This window comes from Melospiza georgiana, chromosome 5 (assembly GCF_028018845.1).
Source record: "Melospiza georgiana isolate bMelGeo1 chromosome 5, bMelGeo1.pri, whole genome shotgun sequence".
NCBI lineage: Eukaryota > Metazoa > Chordata > Aves > Passeriformes > Passerellidae > Melospiza > Melospiza georgiana.
The window spans coordinates 18413757-18428826 of record NC_080434.1 but is presented as its reverse complement, the minus strand read 5'-3'; the positions used below and the strand labels follow the sequence as shown (position 1 = coordinate 18428826).

Genomic DNA, 15070 nt, shown 5'->3' with positions numbered 1-15070 from the left:
GAAGCAGGCTGAACAGAGAGCTTTGGCTGAAAATCACAACAAAAAGGAGAGTTTATGACCTTTGCAAGGAGCAGTGGCAACTCAGGAGGAGTACAAAAATGTCAAGAGGACATGCAGGGAGAAAATTAGAAGGGTCCAAGTCCACTTAGACTTTAGGCTGGCTACTGCTATAAAAGACAACTGAAAATTACAACTAAACATACATTAGCAACAAGAGTCTAAGGAGAATCTCCATCCTTTACTGAATCTGGAGTGAAACGTAGTGACAAAGGATGAGGAGAAGACTGAGGTACTTCACTGCTTCTTCACCTTGGTCACTAATAACAAGTCATTCTGTGGGTAGCCAGCTCTCTGAGCTGGAAGACAGGGATGGGGGGCAGAATGAAGCCCCCATAATCCAAGGGAAAATGGTCAGTGACCTGCTGTAGCACTTGGGCACACACAGATCTATGGGCCTGGATGGAATCCATCCAGGGATCCTCAGCAGAGGCAATTGGTAGAATTGCTCACTGAGCCACTTCCCATCACTTAGCAGCACCTCTGCATCTGGAGATATTTAATTTAAAAGACATGGAGATGTGACACTCAGGGACATGGTTTGGTGGTGGGCTTGGCAATGCTAGGTTGATAGTTGGATTTAATAATCTCATAGATCTTTTCCAACCTAAATGATTCTATGATTCTGTTACAGTCCCACAACATGCAGGAGTCTGGAAAATGCATTGAGGGAAAAAAAAAATACAAAAACGTCAGAATGTTGGAAATTTTCATCTAGATGTATTTTTCAACTTAACTCGATTAAGTATAAAATCATTTAAGGGTTTATATATGTATATACTAACTTTCAAAAGCTACACAAGTTATATATGTCTTCCTGACTATACTGACTAGGCATCATCTCTCAGAGATTATACTGAAGCCATGTATTCAGTATTTTCTCCATCAAGACAGCCGGAAAATCAAGACCTCTACATTTCAGCCTGACTCTTTCTGTTGCACTTGGAAGCAGGCCAAATTTCTGGTTTCAATCAGCAAAGATGTGTTCCTGCAAGCTCTGCTTTACCTTTACCTTGTTTTTAACCTCTCACCCATGATCCAGTTCAGTTGAACCTTGAAGATATGAACATGAAACACAGATGGATATTGTCACCAGTTAGAGTTTTCTTTCAGTCATTGAAACAATCTTATTACTATTCCAAGCCCCTACTTTAGAGGCCACCTGCTGTTACCTATAAAAAACCAGCAGACAATTACAGAAAATACCAGCCTTTCTTTCCTGCAAAGGGGATTAATCTAACACACTGCAATACTTCTTCTTCGCAGTTTATTTGACTCAGTAGAAATTTTACCTTGGGTGACAAAGAAGCCTCCAAACCGCTTTCAAAATTAACCAGTCTCCAGTAGGGCATTCTGCCATCTTCCAGCCTACCATGTGCCTCATTTCTGGGTAGTCCATCTTATGCTCTGCATTTGTTGTCCTGGTTCTCTCTGTGCCAGACTGGTGCAGATGATCATGCCAGACCTAGCTGGGAGTCTGTGACCAAAAAACCGTGATGTTCCTTCAGCCTTATTTATTGCAAAGGCAGTCACCTAGTTTTGCTCTCCCAAAATTATATTCTACCTTGCAATTACATCTATTTCAATTGTTGTTTCAAGCTACAATTAAAATTTGCAATTACAGTGGATGGCACTTCACAGAGCACAGGCACTGAACTGTGCCTTTAAAATCACGTTCAAGTGCCTGCTCATTTAGAACCAGCTGCAAACTCGGGACACTGAAGCTCAACTGCACTACAACAAGCACTGAGCCAGAAGAGTCTTGATTTTAGTGAGTGAACTTTCTGGTTTGACTTACCTCCTAGAGTATTTAAAAAGACAACTTAAGATGCAGTTATTTGCTTACATAATATCAATACTCCCCCCTGAAGGTAAGCATATGTCTCACCAAAACCAGAGTGACCAAAAATAACTGTGTCAAAAAGACTGGAAATTTTGCAGTTATGAGCCTCATAAAACAGCTCAAACTACCTTAAATCTTAATGACAAACGTGTAAGATGAACAGATGCAAAAGTGTCACATCGTTCATAAGGATGTGGCAGTGGAAGTGACATATCCTGAGGGCAGATGATTAACAACTAGCACAGATATTTGATTAGTATGTGAACAGTAATGCTTACTTCACAATTACAGGAATAAATAACTTTTCTACTTTATATTATTGTACTGATTAAAATAGTGCTTCAAACACATATGAATTGCAAAAAAAGACATTTATGGTGATTCAGAGGGATCTGTCCTTCTCCCAAAATGCAATACATTACTTGAATTAAAACATTTCAGCAACACTCTATCTTTTAAAATTAAGACGTATCAAACTGGAACTTTGTCTCACACAAAAAAGCAGCAGCTTCAGAAGTAAGTGTTCTTGGCCACTGATAACAGCATGTTGTTTGCATACAGTACAAATTCATGGAAAATGAGGTTTCTTGTCCCTGATACTAAAGAAAAAATCATTATCCAACAATAAAAATCAAAGCTGAAATTACGTGGTCATGGTATGGCACCTCATGTCTGAATGCAGAACAGTCCATACAAACAAGCAAAAGCTTTACAAGTTGCACAAATTTAAAATAATTTTTTAGAAAATAAGTTTTATTTGGCTCCTTTTGTACACTTTTTCTTTAAAAAATGCACATTCATACAGTTTGCCCTTCCCAGTGCATGTCTGGATTTGCTCACATAGAGCATATCATTAATATTAAGGCCAAAGATGCCTTCACAATAATTTCAGACACATTGCATTCTGGCTGTAAAGCATCCAAAGTTACTAATTTTCTGATTACAACTTGGAAATCAATGTTTTGAGTGTTTCTTCTCTGATTCACACACATAATTGTCCCAAACCAGGAAGAGGAGACAGACCTGCAACAAAGAACCGTCAATGACGAGTACTCATTTCAGGTAGAGCTAAGGTAGGTTCTCTACTTCATACTGAGATGGAATATAAAAGAAATACTCAGCTATATAACTTTCTCTTTTTCAAAAGCTCTACATCAGAAATGATAAAACATTGCTTGAAAACTACAGATCAGCCACTGGTAGTGCCAGTTTGTTTGCAGAGAAAGCACTCTTTCCCTAGTTGTTTCTCGTGGCCAGGTCTCTCTGCTGTTGATGGTGACTATGGAACTCATTTCTTGCTGTTTCTTCTTAAAATACTTCGTGAAGAGGAGGAAATTCAGCTCGAACTTTCACACAGCACAAGAGGTACTAACCCATCAAGTAGCCCCTACAGAAAGAAAATTAATTTAGACAAAAAGTTAGCAAACATAGGCAGCACTCCTCAAAAATCAAGAGGCACACAATCTTAAACCAAAATTTAAGACTGCAAAAGCCTCTGCTGATCAAGGATCTTTGGTCATCTTAACTACCCACTCCTTCCTCAGCTGGTTTTCTTCAATGAACTCTGAAAATGCATTAGCAATGTTCTTGATCCAACTTTGGTAATTGTTTGGAATTTTTGAAGCCCACATTATGCCCTAAGAAATGTTCTTTATGTGTGCCCTTTACGCAAACTAAAAGTGTTAAGATATTCAATACAACCTGATCTTTTCTGACACTTCACACAAATCTGTTGTCTCTTTCTCTTCCATTTCTCTGAAGCCCTGTTCTTTTCATGAATTTCAGAATGAGAACTGTTGTACAGACACACATGTACTCAGTGAAGCAAAAAACCCATAGAGCATCAATGAAGCAAGAAAATATAGGGTAGGTCCCTATCCAGGTACCTGCTGCCAGGGAAACCATCACTTGTGTATTATGAAACAACTTTTTTAAAGTACTCTGCAGAGGCCAGAAAAAGTATTCAAGAATAGAAGAATGACTGTCACTATTAATTCAACACTTCATGGAGCTACTCCAAAAATTACCTACCAGTAACTCTAAACACCAGGTTTCAGGTATTCTAAATTAAAAAGAACAAAAAATACAGAGGGGAGGGAAACTAGAAAACCTGAATTTGGATTTTGCACAGCTTGAAAGCTACAGTACTTTGACAGTTCCATATTCCTCAAAGCCCTACTTTGTAGATACTTACCTGACCAGTACATACAATGAATTTTAAGGTGCACTGAGCAAGTCAGACTCAGTAATCATATTTTCTAACTGTCACCCTTTTTTAACTACAGCATGATCTTATAGAAAGCTGACTCCCAAAGCATCCCACCTTGCTCAAGGTAGCTTGTTCAAAAAAAAAAAGCAGTGGAAAAGGCAACTTATATTCAAGCTGAATAATTTCTGTTATTCCTAAATTTAACACAGCACACATGAGCCACAAAAGAGAACAAAGACTGAAAGATATAAGATAGTTAAACCGCTTACGGTAATTTCATCCTCATGAAAACTCTGGCCATGAAGAAGCTCAAAAGCACACTCACAAATCCAATAAAGAGCAAAAGAAACCTATTCAACTTGGGGATGTTTGGTGCATTGGATCGATCCAGAATTATGAATCCTAGGCCACCCATTGTGAAGAGGAAGCTGGACGCAAGGCCTTCCATAATGTACTGCCCATTTACTCTAAAGGGGGGAAAAAAAAAGTAAAAAGAGTCAGAAAAAGATTAAAGAAATTATTTACATTTCAAACTCTATCAACTCAACATGTTATAGCTGTACAAGCACACACGATGATTAAATTTGATGGCTGACTTTCTAACTAAAATAAATAGGAAAATGTAATAAATGTTGTACAATTACATCAAGACATTAATGTCCAGAACTGAGAGTCTGCAAGGTGCCCAGTGCAGCACTCAGGAGGATTTATACATATTTGTGCATACCAACAGCTACCACCCAGCTCACTGGATTGCAGAACCACCTAGTCCAAGGAGGTCCCTGGTTATACAGATGATCCCAAGGCATGGCACCAGCACCTCCTTATTTCCATGCCCATGTTCAGGCAGCACTGCCTCAATCCACCTCTCAGCACAAATTCCACTCAAAGCACAACAGCAGCACAGGAAGCACATCTGCTGGTTCCAGCACACATCCTGCAGGATGTTCTGCTGCCTGCTTGCTGAGCCTGCATGGATCCATTGCAGGACCAGCCTGGGGGTGCCCCCTGGGACTCTCTGCCAGCCCACACAGCTGCACCTCCTTCTTACAAGTGGAAAGAGATGGAGAGTGAGGAAGCTGAGATGCAGAAAGAATCTCGCACCTGGATCACAAGTCTCCTGCTTCCCACAGTCACTGAGCCATTTTCCCATCCTCCTAAATAGCAACCTCATAAACCTGGCATTGATGAAACTACGGTGGATGGCCATACAGAAATAAAGATTATCATTACTGCCTCATATCCTGGAAACAAACAAGTTTATCTTCTCTTGTCTTGTTTACACTGACAAATGACAGTGCTAACAACTCCCTGCAGCAACTTGATTCACCAACATTGCAACAACTCAACCCAGTCTGAAGCACAGATCTAGTCCAAGCCAAAATCTGTCACATCAACCATGTCACAGACCTCACCGATTCAACCAACTTTTCAGTATTCAATAAAAATCATTACTTGTTTCCACATACATAGATTCCCCCCCAGTTAAAATAGTAGACTTAACTCTCTTCAGACCAGTTTGTTACCAGGAGTCTCTAGCTCATTTTCAGTAATAGAAACCAAGGGCACTAGGAAGACCCAGTTGTTACACATTTGTAACAATGTTCCCACCAGAGGCCCAAGTACAGTAGAGTTTAAAACGGAAAAAAACGAAAGCTTCCCAAACATTACATATTATGCAACAAAAATTGATCAAATGCATCCAGCATAAAGCTCAACCTGAGTAGCAAAAAAAATAAGTACCTCCAGCACAAACCAATTTCTTTTTACCAGACTTTTCGTTTTTAAAAGTTTTAGGACTAAGTCATTTGATTTCCACTAGTTTCAATGCTGGTTGGGTGGGGTTTTCGTAAAACACAAAAAATAGTTCTTGGCAAACCAAGAACTGATATAAATCAACTCCTGCCTTGCAGAGAAAAGGGAAGGGAAGGGAAGGGAAGGGAAGGGAAGGGAAGGGAAGGGAAGGGAAGGGAAGGGAAGGGAAGGGAAGGGAAGGGAAGGGAAGGGAAGGGAAGGGACAGCTGCACAGCTTGGCAAGACGGGGCATTTGCAGCACGCCGCTGGCGGGAACAGGGCTCTTACCTGTATGCCAAGAAAGCCACCGGCCTCTGATGCCCGTGTTCGTCTGTCATGGAGCCCACGCTGGGAGGTTCCACGATCACGTCATAGATGATTCCTGCGGGGAGGAAAGCAAGCACCGACTTGGACTCGCAGCAGCGAGAGCCGCCCCGACCCCGCGGGCGCGCTGGGGGATGCCCGAGGCTCGTGTTCTACGGGCGGTTCGGGCCCGGACAGGGCTCAGCCGCGGCTCTGCCACCCGGGACAGGACCGAGGGGGAGCCGCTCCGTCAGCGGGGCCTCCGCTTCACCCGGCCCGGCCTCACCTCCGGTGATGAGGAAGTAGGACACGACCACCAGCGCGTACACGGTCATGGCCGAGGGCATGTGCACCCAGCTCGGCCGCTTCAGCTTGATGTTGGGGCATTCGAGCACGGCGAAGGGCAGGCGGTACAGCGTCTCCATGGCCGCCGTGCGGTCCCGGGGCGGCCGCGGCCCCGCTGCTCCCTGCCGGCGCTGTCCGCTCCCGCCGCCGCCGCCGCGCTCCCACACCGACACCGACACGAAGGCGGAAACGGAAATGGGCTGCGCGTCCTGACAGGGGGAAACGGATCCCTTTCTAAAGGGACAAACTAAACAAAGCACTAGAAACTTGCTACCAGGTTTAAATGACAGATTCTGACTTTTTTTTCTTCTGCATAAAGACATGGAAACGCCGTCAGTTCGCCGGCGAAGGGTCTAATCCGGTTTACTCACCTGCCAGGACCCGGCAGCCCTGACGTGTCGGCGCTGGGTACCGGCTCCGGGCCGGGGCGGGGCTGGGGATGTGGCCATGAGCAGCCCCCGCCCCTGGGCTGGGCAGCCACGTGGCCGCCCCGGGCCCCCCGTGTGCCCGGGTACCACCGGCCCTGCCCGCGGGTGGGACACCACTGCCCGCCGGTCACTCACGGACACCGCCCGCTGGTCACTCGCGGGACGCTCCCGCCGCCCTTGCCATGGGGTCGGGCACCCTTTGGACACCCCTGTCCTGATGCAGTTTTCCGATGGGGGGAGGAAAAGCCACGTCCCGCGTGTGAGTTTGCACAGTCGGGCTGGGGCGATGCAGACCCGGCGAGCAGACCAAGTTCCGTAGCAGGCCTTACCCCAGTCCCTGTGTTTGCAGGGGAGCGTGGGGCTGGGATGCCCCTTGGATGTGGTGGCCATCCTGACCACAGGCAGAGGTCATCCCGGCAGCTGCACACAGAGCAGGCAGGACAAGGCACATCACAGCAGTCCTGCAGAGAGCAAGCAGGGTGCCGTGTGTTACAGCCCATCTCACACGCTCCTGTAAGGGTGCACACACCTCATCGGGCCAGCCCGGCCCGGCCCCCGCTGCCTCTGTCTTCAGCTCGCTTTGGAGCAGCACCGAGGCAGCACGTCAGAAAAACTCCCCCTGTTGAGGGGAAGCCTCTCTAGGGTAAGGGCGGGGAAGAACTCTTCAGGTTACAGGAGCGGTTCCAAAGCACACACACCATCTGAACTCACCCACCTCGCCAGGCTACCCAGCCCACTTCCCACTGCACTGCCCTTCCCCAAAAGTCTGCCCCATTCCTACACGGCAGCCACCTGCTCAGTTTTAAAATAATTACGGGCCTTATTACCATTTCACAGAAACATTGCCTAAGGACTGCTTTGATTTCTACCTGTAGTGGCCATACCATGTCTCCTAACTCTCAACTGCTGCCTTCTGGGGCAATCATGTCATTTACAGCTAGCTGTTTTCAGTCTTATCCTTCCTGTTTGGAACAATCTCCCTTGCAGTGCCTGTCAACAGATGTTTATATTACATTAATCCTCATTATTCCAAAATTATTCTCCCTCCATTTCTATTTCTTTCCAAAAGCCTGAAGGAAAACTCTCATCTCACAGTCTTTAATGCAAAACAAGGGCAGGTTGCACACACCTGTCCTAGTTGCTTTTTTTTTCACAGCATGCTAAAGTACTAAAATGTGCACTGGAACAGCAAGACAACTAAGGAAATGTTAACCTTAAAGTAACTATAGAAACAGCACTCAAAAATGTTAAGAGTAGTAATGTTAGGCTCAAAACCTCCTTTAATGAGCTACAGCCCTTGCACCTGAGCTGAGGAGAGATGTTTCACATACTTCAAGCTACATTTATCCATTTTGAGAATATTGACAATTATTTTAACTCCTTGGGGCACTGTGACGAAGTCCTTGGGGAGGTACAACTCCTTTCATCATGCACGGTACTAAGTCACTTGTCCTGGAGCAGAGCCACCTCCTGCTGTCACAGCCAGGAGGCAGCTGAGTTGCCAGGCTCCTCACCCAAAGCACCAGCTCACTGCCACCAGAAGGGCTTTTCAACTCAGCCTTCTGTCCTCTGTCCCTTGGCTGACAGCAGCTGGCAGAGCTAGGCAGGTGAAAGGCAGCATGCCCTCAGGAGACCTGCACACATGTGAGCCACAGCCTGAGCAGACTCCACAGTGACCTCAGAAACCCCTTTAAGTGGCTCTCTCATGGCTCCCAGTAAGCCTCTGTGATCAATTATTGCTCCTCCTTCCATACTCTCATGGTAGAGCTCACTACTTTTTGAAAAAATAGTTATTGGTTAAAAACAGGTAAAAATAGATGCCTGTCAGATACTAAAAGCAGTTCAAAATTCAGAGTTGGAGCTGAGGAATACCACTCCACAGGCAAAGCAAGAATTATCCTGACTGCATTATAACACTCCTGGACAGCATTAAGAGACACGTTTAGAGTTCTATCCAAAACAGAATGAAGCAAAGCCATTTTCACTTTTTAAATTACAATTACATCCTTGATGATAAACTAACAAACTTCTGCACCCTGGAGTTCTGCTGGTATCATACCTGTAACTGCTGACCCAGGAAGACCTAGCAGGATACAGCAGCTACAGCTTTCTTCCAGAGATTCAGATGGAGCAGGAGGCAACTGTCTGGTGGACACTGCACTGCAGTACTGGCTTTGAGAAGCTAAGACTATTCTCTCCCCCTTCTCTTGAGTAATACCGCATACAATGAAAAAAAAAAATCTACCTTAGGTTTATACTAGCTGTCTTCTGTTTGCTCTTCTTTTTCAAAGTCCTAACTTTCTTCTGACCCAGGTCCTCCAATAACTTGATAAACTGCTGCTGAAAGAAAACCTGCACTGCTGAAAGTTATTCCAACCCCTCAATGTGACTGAGCCTGAGCTGAGAGTCCTGTTTAACCAGATTTCCTTTCAGCAGGCAGCACTGAACAGAGCATCCTGACCTACAGGTTCTGTTGCAGCAAAACCCAGCTCTGCACTGTACAACCTGCAAGAAGCAGAAGCAGCTCCTAGCAGCTTTGAGTCACAAATGGAATGACAGGACACAAGAGAAGTGGAGATCTCATTTATTGGGCTGAAACTACAAATATTCACTTTGACTTCTGGCTCTGTGCTTGTGCCTTCAACACTTTCACAACGATCTTCTGCTCCTCAATAAGAAAAGCTCGTTTGATCCTGGAAAAGAAAAACAACTTTAGGATATGTGTCTATTTACTAAAGTATAAACACAAAAAAAAGACAAATTACAATTAGTTTTGCCATCTCCCACAGTGATTGCACATGTGGTGTTAGCTCCACAGTTACATAAAAAGGGAACCCACGGCTGTTCTTGCCAGCAGCAAATGACAGGGACAGTAGCACTCCATGAATGCAGCAGCTTGGGGATTGCAGCCTGCAGTGCCTGCAAATTTAGGGTAAGTGGCTTGGAGGCAAGCAAGGTAATACTTGATGGCTGATCATGGGAAAATTTACCATCCTCACAAACTTTAAAGGCAAAAAGCAGAACTCCTAACTGGAGAATTAATTTAATTCTGTTGAAGTCAGAATTGGTGTGACAAGTCAGCTCTCTTCCTCAGAACTACAGGAAACTACATGCATCCAGTTATCAAAACCAGGAATACTTTCCCTGTCAGGATTAAAGCTCCTTGCACATCAACAGGGAAAAGCCTAGCAGGTCAAATCGTGCCCAAATATGACTATTTCTGGAAGACATGCAGGGCCACCAGGCAGATGGGACAGATCTGTGCACCAGCACTCACATACCAACAGACTATTTGATGGTTCTGAGCCAACAGCACCAGTGTGCCACACACTTTTCTACCCTTAAACATTAAAATGCCTTCTGTCAGTATCTGGTACACATGGCTACTTCTGCAGTACAAAACTGTCAAAGATGCCTACGCAGGTGCAAGAGAAAACCTGACCATTACAGGAAAGGAGGTGGCTGTAATTTCTGGTTTAGGCACAGTAGGAATAGAACATACTCATGCACTAAGACCTAGCAACCAAGCTCATGAAGGGTTTGGGAAAATACTCAGAAAAAATGTGGCTTTCAACACAGAAAAGTTATGCTATGGCTCTGCAGCTGTAACAGCTCATCTTCAGTGGTGCCTACTGTAATTCATCTTAGAACTTACACATGCCAAAATAATAAAAAAAATGCTGTCACTACAGATGAAAAAAAAACTGGCATTAGACTGCTGACCTCAGAGATTTTCTGTTTACCATTCACAGAGATGACACACTCATGGTCATGCTTTTCCTCAAACTTGCCAAGGAAGCATAGGATATGCAATTGCTACACAATAAAACTCAATTCAGTGAGGCCTGGCAAAGGACATTTCAAAGTTTGACCACATAAAGCTGCTTAACACACAACCAAGTAATACCTGTGAATCCCAAAACACTACAAACAAGTGAAAAATTCAATTAGATCTGCATAAGGCAAAACAGGACAACAGAACAGAATAATCTTTACCATGGGCAGTCAATACAAAAGATAAAAACCCAGCATGAGCAGACTGTTCAGTATCAATGCAACAGTGCATTAAGAAGTCCTGAAGAACACAGGAGTTCCACACACAGGAACTCCCTCACACCCAAGGGACAAAAATCACACACATCATTGCTTGATGTGCCCCACACTCACGCTCTCCATCTCCCCACACCAGGGTCAGACAAGAGCCTTCAAAGTCTGAGAGAGATGTAAAAATTCTGTAAGAAGCAACCTGAGGAACAGAGCTGGCTTTGTGCGAGTTACCTGTCACGGACACACTTGGCGCACATGGAGCCACCGTAGGCTCTGCTCACGTGCTTCTTTGTTTTTGACAGCCTCATCAGGACTTTGGGGCGCACAGCACGGACCTACAGACGGCAAAAAGCAAACAAGGGTGTCATGGCACAGAAATTATTTTTCTCTGACACGTAAAAACCAACATCACTTTCATAGTTAAAAAAAAAAACCCACAAAAAAAGCCAGCAACCCTTGAGGTTTACTATTCAAGATGCTAAAAAGTGACCAAGGTCACAGCTCACTGCATGGGCCATCCTCAGCATTCCTAAGCTGATCTTTTCATCCCACCACAGGGGTTCACAAGAGTTCCATTAAAAAAACTGGTTATAAAGAAAGACTTTTTTCAAAGATAGGAGCTGCTCAAAGATCACCATTACTCAAGCATTCCCATAACTGTTAATAGCAATGGTGTTACTTCAAGAAAACTTTCTAAAGAAAAATACATTAAGAACATTAATTCCTTTTTTCTAAATACTTTATAAACTTGGCTTACCCTTTTTTCTGCAAGTCTAGTAGGTCTAATTTACACTTTTAAATCTGCTACAGAACTGCCCTGTCTAGTTTTATAAATTTCAGACTTTCTAAAACAAGAGTTTATATTTAATAATAATGCAAACCAAGAGCATTAAAAAAAGTTTGAGCTTCCAAAGCTCATTTTGCTACTAAACTCTACAACATTTGATCTGAACATTTTAAAGAAAAAGGTTATTTCAACAAGAACTGATCAATTAACAGGCCCGTTGTAACCCTTGGATAGGCTCTTTTTTCTGAAGAAATGCTGCAGCACAGCAACACCCTTAGGTGTTTGTAATCATACTCACACCACGAAGTCGTCCTGGGCAAATCCCACATGCTGACTTGGGGGCCTTTCCCACTTTCTTGGTGTAAAGGTAAACAATCCTGTTCCCGGGTGTTCGGGACCTGAGCACAGCAGAGAAACGCTCAGTTACCGTGACAATGGGAAGGGAAGCATCACCTGGTTACAACAGCAGTTTTCTTACACACGGTCTTACTTACAGTCTGGTCTTGTTGGAAGCTGTGTTGTAGGACAACCTACGGCGGTACGTCAGGCGCTGCACCATTTTTCACCCCTAAAAAAACCAAAACCAAAGCGGCACTAGTTAAGAGCTGGATGTCCACACAGGAATTCACATCTCACAGGATCCCCCGCACAGAGCCAGATGTGAATCAGCAGCTGCCGATCCCATATTAATAAAACTAAAGCCTTTCCTGATCAGCGACACCAGCAGAACGGTATTAGAGCACAACAAAACGCCTGACAGCGGGCACGATGCGATCCGCAATGAAAATTCACCCGAACTAACCCGAACACTGTTCAAACATCCCTGTCTTGCCTGCATTATGTCACGCTCTCCTAAGAGACTGCATAGAGCTTTAGCAGCTCCGTATTTTGTAGTCAACAAAAGCTCCACTCGCAGCCCCGGGAGACGCGGGCCCTGCTCGGGAGCCCCACCGCGGAGGCCTCGGTAGGCCCGGCCTCTCTGCCGGGCGGTTCTGCCCCCGCTCCGGCCCACGCGCGGGCAGCGGCAGCGCCGCCGGCCCATCCCCGCTGCCCCTCGGGGCCTCGGATCGCGCTCGCCGCCCGCCGGGCCGCGGATGGAGGCGGATGCGCACCCACAGCCCTCGCTCGCCCACCGCCATACCTGGCGCCGCCGGACGCGGAAGAGGAAGCGGAAATGCGCGAGTCAACATTGAAATAGCTGCGCGCTGGAGACCGGAAGAAATAGCGGCGCCTGCGCACTGGAGTCCGTCTACTAGGCAGGGCGGCGAGTGGGCAGCGGCATGTTGTACGGCACGGAGGTGTAGGTGGCGCCATGTTGTACGGCTGAAGCGGGGCGGGGCGCCGCTCGGCGGCGGCATCGGGAGCTGGCCAATGGGCGCCGTGGGGACTCCGTTTTATTTGTTGTGTGTTTTACTGAAAAACTCTTTGACTAAAATATCGTCTTCTGTCCTGGGAAAGAAGGGTTAGTGCTTCATTATGGTAATTAGGTAGCTGTGGGTCCAGAAGCCGTTCCCCATCCTGCTGTTTAAGCTCTCAATTACAAGTCACTCCTACAGGCTTTTCCACGGCACAGTGGCTCGTGACACACCTGGGAACCGTGTGTCTGACACAAAACGTGCACAAGGAAAGGCTGATCCCACAGAATCCCTCGAAAGCCTTGCCTGGGGCATTGCAGGGCTGCCCTTGCCAGGCTCCGTTCCCCTCGAGATGCCCTCACTCCTGACCGGCACTGGCCTTCCCGGGCACAGCACCAGGCAGACCACAGGTACCTAGGAAAAACAGGGAAAAAAAGGACACAGGTAGTAGAACTGTCCCTTAATACATCCTCCCCGTGTTCATCCATAAGCATCGCCCAAGTGTCCTGAGCTGGGTCACATTTCCTGACCTTAGATTATCTCAGTTGGTGTAGGCATGGTGCTAACAACACCAAGGTTGTGGGTTCAATCTCTGTATGGGCCTATATTCTCTTAAGAGCTGGACTCAATGACCCTTGTGGGTCCCTTTGAACTCAGAATGTTCTATGAAATCTATTTAATAGCCTCTGGTAGACCCTTGACAAAAGAAGAGAAAGCCAGAGCTAAGGGACTATAGGATGGCTTGTCAGTAGCCAGAAACAGCATTCCAGTGGTGCCAGATCTGCCACATTAAAATCTAAATACACAGAAGGTACCTCTGGCAACCCCTCACCTTTTCATTAATAGGAAGGAAAGGAGAAACACTCCCTGAACTACACTTCTCCCAGATGTTTGTTTCTGCTCCCATCCCACACCCCTGGTCCCTGCCAAGCTGAGAAGCATGTTGACGAGCAGAGCTGCCTCTGTGTTCTGAAATCAGCATCTGACCTCTGCTATCTATATGTGACCTTACTAATGGATCTGGATCCCATCCCACCACCTGGCTCTGACACATGAAAGACCAAGAGGTTTTAAAGCACACTTTTTTTTTTTTCCATCACTTCTGCTCCCCAGCCTCTGGTGGCAGTGGTGGTGTTCCCACTGCCACACCAAGTCCTCCCCCTCACAGTGTGTGAATGCCTTGTGGCTGCTGTCACAGTTGATACTGACTCGCACAGTCAAAATCTCCATGCAGCATCAATGGGAAATCACCATCTGCAAGGAGGATGGGGTTGGGCCCACGGTCTGTGAGCCCTCAAATGCTTTTTGCCCCACTGACCTGAGCACTGTTCCACAGCGATACTCAAGGACCCACACGTTAAGCATGTAGGGTGCTGCTGCCGCCATCGTTAGCAGCTTCAGCTCTGCTTTTGGAGATTAGCAGGTGCTCAGAAAGCTTTGATGTGTGCTCCTGGCCTTATTTATGTAACTCACAGTTTGTTGTACTGCATCCTCCCTGTTTTCAATCTATAATTATTATTTTGGTTAATTATTGACTCTTTTTAAGTGCAAATCATGGACACCAGAATTATTTTTTAATTCATGAAAGGAGAGAAAATATGTATGAACTAGATTTTAGGGTATATTTAAAATAGGAGCATATTTTAGAAGACAAGTAAATTTCAGAGCAATTAGAGTATTTAACATGAACTTTCTAGGCCCAGAACCCTGAGGGGAATAAGAAAGCCAATTAAATTAGATTAAATAATCATGCCTAAATATAAAAGGGTAACAAAATCCAATTGTTAAAGAACAACACTATTAAATTATGATAGAATAGTTTAGATGTTGTCAGTGCAACAGGTAACTATTTTATTATTGACAATAGTATTGATACGCTTTTGAACTTATTCCACTTAGGCT

The 15070-nt window shown here is 45.3% G+C and overlaps 2 protein-coding genes across 2 annotated transcripts; both read right to left on the bottom strand.

Moving 5' to 3' along the window:
- Positions 1-1307: 1307 nt before the first annotated feature.
- OSTC (oligosaccharyltransferase complex non-catalytic subunit) lies at positions 1308-6692 on the bottom strand. Its single transcript, XM_058024886.1, has 4 exons — positions 6493-6692; positions 6192-6285; positions 4379-4576; positions 1308-3287 (listed from the first exon to the last, which is right to left on the bottom strand). Exons 1-4 carry the CDS (start codon positions 6629-6631, stop codon positions 3269-3271), a joined length of 450 nt encoding a protein of 149 aa, XP_057880869.1. The 5' UTR covers positions 6632-6692; the 3' UTR covers positions 1308-3268.
- A 2855-nt stretch (positions 6693-9547) lies between these two features.
- Positions 9548-12976, bottom strand: RPL34 (ribosomal protein L34). Its single transcript, XM_058024954.1, has 5 exons — positions 12955-12976; positions 12308-12381; positions 12112-12211; positions 11258-11361; positions 9548-9672 (listed from the first exon to the last, which is right to left on the bottom strand). The coding sequence occupies exons 2-5, from the start codon at positions 12370-12372 to the stop codon at positions 9588-9590; spliced, it is 354 nt and encodes a 117-aa protein (XP_057880937.1). The 5' UTR covers positions 12373-12381; positions 12955-12976; the 3' UTR covers positions 9548-9587.
- Positions 12977-15070: the final 2094 nt, after the last annotated feature.

Coding starts and splice junctions, on each gene's coding strand:
- OSTC (XM_058024886.1), bottom strand. CDS start 6,631: ATGGAGACGCTGTACCGCCTGCCCTTCGCCGTGCTCGAATGCCCCAAC. Junction 6,286..6,492: donor CTACTTCCTCATCACCGGAG/GTGAGGCCGGGC, acceptor TCCTCCCCGCAG/GAATCATCTATGACGTGATC. Junction 4,577..6,191: donor GTGGCTTTCTTGGCATACAG/GTAAGAGCCCTG, acceptor TCCCCCCTTTAG/AGTAAATGGGCAGTACATTA.
- RPL34 (XM_058024954.1), bottom strand. CDS start 12,372: ATGGTGCAGCGCCTGACGTACCGCCGTAGGTTGTCCTACAACACAGCT. Junction 12,212..12,307: donor GCTTCCAACAAGACCAGACT/GTAAGTAAGACC, acceptor TGCTGTGCTCAG/GTCCCGAACACCCGGGAACA. Junction 9,673..11,257: donor GCCAAGTGTGTCCGTGACAG/GTAACTCGCACA, acceptor TTTCTTTTCCAG/GATCAAACGAGCTTTTCTTA.